General features: G+C 37.5%; 1 protein-coding gene across 15 annotated transcripts in view; it reads left to right on the top strand.

Moving 5' to 3' along the window:
- Window positions 1-956: 956 nt before the first annotated feature.
- IKZF1 (IKAROS family zinc finger 1) overlaps window positions 957-8,441 on the top strand; it is a 134,753-nt gene continuing 127,268 nt past the window's right edge. For 2 of the 15 annotated variants that reach the window (XM_023498277.2, XM_023498271.2), the window contains exon 1: window positions 968-1,484. In XM_023498277.2, coding sequence (XP_023354045.2) covers window positions 1,256-1,484 — 229 coding nt within the window. In that variant the 5' untranslated portion in view covers window positions 968-1,255. Of the gene's footprint in view, window positions 1,485-3,164; window positions 6,966-8,441 lie in introns of those variants that run through there. The other 13 variants (XM_023498276.2, XM_023498270.2, XM_023498280.2 and 10 more) reach the window with 12 other exon arrangements.

Below are 8,441 nucleotides of genomic sequence, written 5' to 3'. Positions count from 1 at the left end.
TATAATGGATGGAAGAACATGTCAAAAAGCAAAATTTTATAACTTAAGGTCTTCAAACCACTTCCCCCACCTGCACTAGCAGCAGTGCTACTCTGGGTTGTGCCTCAGAGGCTGAAGCACCTCCCTAGACCGTGCTCTACAGTGGGACTTTCTCTCCTACTTCACGTGGATCAAAACTTACTAGTTCCATGTCCCATTTTTTGGGAGGTTTTCTGTGTACTAGATTATTCCTCCTTGAGCTTTACTAAAAAAACAAACAAACAAACAAAAAAAAAAAAACCCTTCCAAGTAACATTTTTGCATTGGAATAGATTTTTCTAGAGTCTAAATGCTTCAATTCAATGGAGTGACAGTGGGAATTTCAGCCACCACAAGTGTTCTTTGAGGGGCTAGTGGGTCATTGGGTGCTCGATAAGATTACGGAGTTGGCTGTCTGCATAACCTATTAATGAGTTCAATCTTTCCGGGAGGGTTGACTCTAAGTTGACTATCAAGTATAAGGAAAGAGAAGGGGGAAGGATCCCTCATTTCTACCTTAGTGGTGGGAGGGAAACGAGAAATGTGATATTCCATTGGCTGTAAGGAATCTTCCATACACATGTGGCTTTCACTCACACTTTTCCACACCCCCAGCTATGTAAACCTCTGCTCATTACTTGAACCCTGAGGCCTCAGGCAGAACTGACTAGAAAAGACCTGTCAATTGAACCCTGTTTAGCTCAGAGGGGAAATTCAGCATATTGGACTGCTGCTAAAACATGGGAAAATAACTAAAGATTCTATCTGTCTTTATTCCACCTGTTACTTCCTAGTAAACAGGCACATGTATGAGTGCATAATCAAGTGATGATATTAATCTATCTCCAAAAAAGTGTACATGCATAAGCACACCACCATATAGATGGTGTAAGCGCATAATTGACATCCCGACTTTCTACGCGTTGGCACACACCCCACACGCCCAGAGGGAAGTCCCCAAGTTGAGGATGGTGTGGGACCCCAAGGGTTAAGAACTGGGGCTCAAAGAATGCCCGTGCAATTTTCTAATGTCCAGGCCCAGCGGTGCAAAAAGGGGTGTGCCGTCCTCTGACAGCATCACTGAGCCTGCTACCTCCAGGGCTGGCTGCTGCTGCTGCCGCCGCCGCCGCCGCCGTCGCCTCCTGCCTAGTCCTTAAATGAAGGCAGAGAGGCGCAGGATAGTAGCAGTGGCGAAATGCCTGGAGCTGGCCGCGGGCTGCAGTGATGTTGCACTGGAATGAGGAAGTGGAGTGGAGAGGGGAGGGACCGAGAGCGGAGCTGCCTCCTGCCGCCGCGGCTCTGCTGCGAGGTGGAGCAGCAGCACATGGAGCTGGAGAGGACTGGGAGAGCTGTCTTCTGCCAGCCCCGGCCAAAGCAGGTACCGTACTCCGCGCAGCGCCGCCGCCGCCGCCGCTGCCGCCGCCGCTTCCGGAGCCTCCCCCGCAGGCAGGCGCTCGGCGGCCAGGGTCAGTGCCACTCTCCTGGGCAGCGCTCTTTTGTAGAGCTCCGTTTGTCATGTGTCATTAATTGGGGGTTTTGTCTTCCTTTCTTTTTTTTTTTTTCTTTTTCTTTTCTTTTTTCTTTTTTGTTTGGTGGGGTGGGGAAAAAAACACCTGTTTGCGCGCTCGCGCTGCAGAAGAGTTTTCTTGTTATTGTTTTGTCCCTTACTAGTTTGGGGATCTGGCTTTCAGGTTAGGACACAATTGGGGTTAGGAGACCAAGGAGGGTGTGTATGTGCGTGCTTGGGGGGGGACGAGAAGGGATCAACTGATGTCTTCTACAACACATCACGGTTTCTATTTTTTAAGACATTTGGAAACTCTCAACCGGGGATGAGGGTACGGGTGTTAGAATCAGGCACTAGGAGAACTGCATGGAGAAATAAGAATAAAGGGAAGAGGAACTGTTTGCAACATGAAAGTTTGTAACTTTTTCAGAGAGCTGAACCGAAGTGCGCTAACTATTCACTTGAATTCCTTTGCATTTGCAGGACAACTTTTGAGAGGCTTAGTAATCTTGCGGGGGCCGTGGGGGGTAGGAGGGGGAAAGGGAGGCTCTGAAGATGGTCTTCTTTCTACCTCTGGTTGAATTGACTTTCTTGGAAGGGTGCTCACTAAAGGGCTTGAGCCAGACACGCTACTTGATGTGCAATCCAGTCCCAGCAAAGTGCGCAGGAGAGAGATAAAGAGGAAAAAAAAAGGGGGGGGGGGGAGAAGAAATAGGGAACAATGAGAGCTGAGCAATTTCAGGAAGTCATTGTGAAAGAAAGCTGGAAAGATTACAAAGTCTAAGTAAGCAGGTCATTATGGCAAGTAGATATTGCTACTACAGACAGTCCCTTTTATTCTACTTGCAGCTTTAGAGAAGTTTATCCCAAGCAGAAAAGAAACTTGGGCAGCACCAGGGACAGGCCAGGAAAAGAGGGGAGGGCGGAGAATTCTTAAAAGTTGCAAGAGTGGTCAACCTATAGGGAGTAAATTCATAGTCTTGGGGAAATGGAGGTAAAAGAAAATGAACAAAATAAAGATATCTATGATCTGGAAGGGGAGGAAATAACGTATACCTCGTCAGTCTCTTGTAGCGCTCCCAAGTTCTTTTAAGAAAAAGCTCATAGATAAGTTTCCTCATTCTCATTTACAGGGAAGGGGAAGGATTTGTGTAGCTAATGAGGAAAGGCTGGGATGATTTGTAAATAAAATATTAAGTTACTGAATAGACCAAGCTGTGTTGTAAAATAAAAGCGTTCGCATTTGTGAAAGCCAGTACGGGAGTTGTTTTTTAGCTGGAAGGCAGATGCTCCTGTAGGCGCAAGCTGCCAGTTGAAAGACTGCTAGCTGGAGCAAAACAGAGCGCAGTTAGCATGAAGAAGGTGGTGCAGGATCTATTCTTATATAAAGAAATGCTTTTCTTTCCTTAAAAAAAAAAAAAGAAAGAAAGAAAAAGAGGGGGGGGGGATAAGGAGGAGAGTAAGAGAGGTGCCTCCCATCTACCCTAGCATTTATAAAAACGAGTTTCTTTTATTACTTTTTGAGGAGGGGAAATTTTGATAATCCTTTAAAATGATTACAGATGAGAAGACTAAGCCCTGTAAAAGGAATTATCAAAGTTTTTTTTTTTTTTTTTTTTAAGTTACCTATGGTATTTTCTCTTTGATAATTTGGGACTAACTACCATCTGTGTATATGTATATGTCCATATTGTTTCTGTGTATTTATGTTTATACAAATAAGAAAACCAGTACTTGAAATATTATTTGCTAGATTTTTAAAAAGAAGTTCCCCAGAAAATTTGTGAGGAATCCTGTGTGGATGTGATATTTGCTTCCAGTTTTAGGGGGTATAGATTACGATGTTTGCATTATATGCAGGTAACGGTTTTCTTGGGGATATAAACAAGTGTGGGTATCCAATAAAAGTGACATTATCAGTTCCATTTTCTTCTCTGTAACAGGTTAAGTGTGAGTTGCATTAAATGAGTATATACTGCACACCATTTCTACATTGACCATCGTTATGATCATTTTTGTGTTTTTTGCCAGTTACAGTAAATCTTAAGTTGATAACCTTAAAAAAAAACCTTTCTCTCAGGTAAATAAACGTCTACTGAGGGGGGAAAAAGCGAGTTATTGAAAATATTTAATATATGAAGAGCACATGGCAAATTTCCTGATGATCAACATAATGTTTTAACTCACCTGTATCATCTTATTCAAAAAATATAAATAAATAACAGCTAAAAGGGAAGGTGCCCTTTCTTCCTGATTTTTTCTTCTTTATTAAGCAAACTCGGATATAAAGATAATCGTGCATACTTCCCATAGGAAAAAAGAGCTCAATTAAAGGATGAGCCCGAATTCTTTTATAAGAATTTTGTAACCTCCTTGAAGTGAGAAAGCAGAATTTCCAGGTGTTTTTGGAACAGTACTGTTTGTTGCACTCAGTTTTTTTTTTTTTTACATGAAACTATTTGTAATATAAAATCCATTATGTGATATTTTGGCATAAATAAAAGACTATATTTGAACAAAGGATGAAATCCATACAGACATACATACACACACATATATATGGCTCACTGTAGAGTACCATATATTTCAAAGGAACACATATACCCCCACTATTTTGAAAAAAAAAATGCAAATAATGAGTTTTGACACAGATAATTTTAAAGTGAAATCTGCCAAGTTTTAACATTTTACATCAATCAAATACTCCTTTATTCTTCCCCTCTTGTATCAAGGTGATGGTTGAAGTACATAAAGAAAGGAGAATTTAGAAACTTTTACTACCTGTTTTGTAGCTGACTAAAGTTCAGTCATCAACTTCCCCCCAATATTTGATGAATGCTATAATGCATATCTCCAAATCTAAAGAGTTATTGGGTAATTCTTGTTAATGACTAACAGTTATCATTATTTCATAGGATAAAATCAAGTTCACTAGACGAGGTACCAAAACAGTTTTACCCTTTGAGAAATTTCTTGAAAAGAAGTTGTAAAACCAGGTTGACCTACCTAAGCATTTCAGTCTTCTAGAAAGCAAAACTAACATTTGTGATTTGATTGAAAAGAGGCTTAATTAACAGTGATTCCAAACAGAGCAGTTTTTTTTTTTTACTAACTTTATAATTGCATATATTTAAAATCTTTGCTTTATGGATTACAGGTGTTATTACCATATAACTTTTTTTTTGTTTGTGGGAGTTTTAATTTTTCTTGATTTGGATGAGGTATTTGTCATATCACCTCCCTAACATAAAAATACTATATTATTTTTTCAACTGTCAGTTGAAGTAGAAAGGGAAAATATTGAGATTAGTTTGGTAAGTAGGCACCAGAAATGGATGATGTTATAATATGCCTTCTGTTAAGAAAGGCAGTTATAGTTAAATCTAAGTTGATAATCTTAAAATAAAAACTTCTTCAAGGCAAATATACTTCTAAGAAAAAAAGTGAGTTATTGAAAATATTTAATGTATGAAAAGTGCATAGTAAATTAATTACTAAACAGACATTTAAAAGCAAAAATTTTAACTTAGAACTATTACATTTGTCAAACGTCTGATGGATATTGTGTGTTCATCAGGTAACAACTGCTTTTTTTTACCAAGAAATTCCCCAAAAGAAAGTAGTTTTAAATGCCATTCCTGACTTTGCCTTCCTGCTGTGATTTTACTTATTTTGAAGAAGTAAGCACTGTCTCTGTTGCTTAAATTCTAAATGAAATTGATACATATGAACCCAAATCACCAAAGGGCCACATTTAATCAGTCTTAGGCCCATGTTGTTAAGGCACATTTCCTCTGAAAGAGAAAAATGAAAGCATTTTGTCGAATTCTAACCTGTTTCCAATACATCATTGAAAAGATTTGTATCATAGACCTGTTGTGGGGTGTTATGCCTGTTTTTTAGAATATACAAAAACTTTATATCTTCATAAGAGTTTTACAGTTATTTTTAAAATTAGTTGTTGTTTGTGTATTATGACTATGTGATCCTGCTACTTTATAGGTAGAAACTTAAGGCACAAATAGCCCAAGTAAGGGGTGGTAATAAGTTTGTTTTAAATCTTTGGATTTAAAACTCAGATTTGTTAGTATGTTATAGAGAATAGTGGAAATGTTTCCAGGACTTTGTGTCTAGGAAAACATAAAAGCCATCATTTTTTTAAAATTAGGATTTCTGGTCAATAGTATTTCTAAATTATGCAAAAGATAAGTTATACATGGTATATGTAAAAACTAAACTGTGAAACTCAGAAAGCTAGATGAGAGCCCAGATTCCTGTCATTGATTATGGTTATCAAAACATTGGTTTCGCTATTTTATTAACTGACTTGATTTTGTGTGTGTGTGTGTGTGTTTTGTACAGGTTTGTACAAGTAAATTCAGCAATTATTGTGACTTCTCTTCAAAAAACAATCACTTCTCAACTTTGCTTGCTCTTCTGTAAAATGGGAATAAGTTTCTTACAAAAAGAGTCAGATTTCTTGATTGTCAATGTGTGCCGTATCATTCATTCTTTTTACATAATATTTGAAACTCATCATCTTTTGGATTGGTATTCAGAAGGTATTCGACACAGGAAATTTAAATATTTGCAATGAAGTGTTATTTATTCCAAACGAAATATGTGAGTGGAAATAATCTAGAATTCTGTGCCCATTTTAATGTGAGATATAAGGGAAATAAATGGGCATACCCTATAACTGGCCATTAAAGTAAGTATTTTTTAGTCCACTTTTTTAAAAAAAGTTGTCTTAAATTGCTGGCAATCTTTCTTTAGATCACATCAATGAAATGGTATCATAAATCATGTCTTGGAAAAGTTGAAAATCTAAAATCTGAAATTTATCCATTTTATTTATGCATGGGGTAGTCAGGGGCTTGCCATTTCTTTCTTTTACTATCATTTCTAATTTGCTTTTGACCCTGAAGTTTCCTTGGATGAAAATACTTGACTCTTATAAGATCTAACAAATCAAAATCTAAATAGTTTTTTAAATCCACTGTGCTTAGGGGACAAAAGGAAAGGTCTTGTCCTATCAGTGTTCCCAAAAGCAGCCACCTTTTCTTCAGTTGGCTCTCCAGTCCAACGAATCAGAATCCAAATAGTTTTTTGAACCCATTGTGGTTAGGGATTAGAAGGAATGATCTTGTCCTATCACTGTTCCGAAAAGCAGCCACCTTTTTTTACAAGTGTAAGCTATTAATATATAGTAAATTGGTCCACACTGTTCTGTACCTCCAGCTGAATGTGAAGACATCAGTGGAAACTTGAGGAGGTGTCTCTGGCAGGCTCTATCTAATGCTGTTCACCTCTCTGAGATATGTTAGTGATGGGTTTGAATGTGCATCGTAGATTTGTCTCCATTACTAAATCTTTGAAGATCTGCAGTCATGAGAGAAATACAATTCACCCTGACCTCTGATAGGTGCACATTTCACTGGTGAGTGCAGCACTGTTTCTTTGCTATGGTAAATACTCCTTTTGTTTTTTTCTTGGTGTAACATTCTAGGAATGGGGTCTCTTTGCTCACAGAGTGTCTTCATTTGCCCATGTCTGCCTCGTGTCAGTAGATTCAATTTCGTAGAGGCGTAGCTTTAGCATGATGGAGTATATCATTATATTTCAGTTTCATGTGGTGCCTTCTGGGTTGTCCCCTTGCCCCACCTTCTGATACCTAATGGAAAGGTGGCCACAGGTTTGTAGAGTTGGAGAGTTTAATGAATTACCAAAGTGAGGCCCTCATTAAGGAAAAGTCCATTCTTCATTGTTCCTCATTCAAGTGTGCAAAGATTCATTTTTCTTTAGGGATACATTCACTTTCTGAAGGGAAATCTGACAATTTGTAGTCTCTCTTTTTAATTTCATGAAAGTCATAATATGTAATCAGTCGTAAATGTAGGAAATCAGTTACTTATAAAAGTACAATGTGGCACATGGTCTGAATTAGTTCAGTTTTTTTCCTGGTTGTCCTTGCCACTTTCATAGTGTATATTGAAACAACCAAGAATTCAACAAAGTAAAATTTCATCTTTATAGTATTGATATATCTCATTGGTCCCATTTAGAGAACGTGACATGGGAATTTGGATTTAGGATTTAGGGCATGTTCTCGGTTTGGGATGCTGGAAAAATAAACTAATCATTTCAATCACAGCAGTATATTCCTTGTAAAAACAGGAATTTGATAAGAATTTTGATTTAGTTTTGGCTAATTTGTTTGGTTGATAACTCTTATACTTAAAACTAGTTTTTCAAAAGGCAAAACTGAAAGAGTAAAAACTGAGTATAAAAGACAGCACCTCTTGAAACTTAATGGAAAAATGTTGAATTCAGAAATCTTTAGGAGAAATGAAAATGAGGAATTGATCTTTCTTAAACTTACTTCTGAAGCACTCTAAAATTCCCTCCAGTGCTTTTAATGGAAACTAGAGAGAGGCAGCCGTCCCCTAGTGTGATTCCCTACTTTTAGACTAAACAAGTGACCTTTTCCTTGGTATTCGTGGTGAGTTCTGTGATGGGGAGGAAATTAAAGTGGAATTAAAAGAGTCTCAAAGTAGAAACACATTGATAAAAATTGTGAAATCCACTTTTTATAATAATAAAGTTAATCATCCCTGGCTTGTTGAGAGATTGAATACTTAATTGCTATTTTCTTATTAAACTGGCTTGGAAATTTCTGGTACTTTTCTGCAAGTGCTTTCCCCATTCAGCATGGAGTTGTATAACATAATGTTTACCTGAATCAGATGTGATTTGATCACACATATTAACAAAGCATATCATTTTTTATAAAAGAAATTGTGTTTTGTTATGCTAGAGAAATTGAAAATCTGACATTGCAAATTAATGATTTAAAATTATTTAGTGGATGTAAAGTAATCCATTTGTAAGATTAGGGGAAAAGGTGCTTTCTTGT

The sequence above is a fragment of the Sarcophilus harrisii genome, chromosome 1, assembly GCF_902635505.1.
Source record: "Sarcophilus harrisii chromosome 1, mSarHar1.11, whole genome shotgun sequence".
Taxonomy (NCBI): Eukaryota; Metazoa; Chordata; class Mammalia; order Dasyuromorphia; family Dasyuridae; genus Sarcophilus; species Sarcophilus harrisii.
This window is presented reverse-complemented; position numbering and strand designations above follow the sequence as displayed.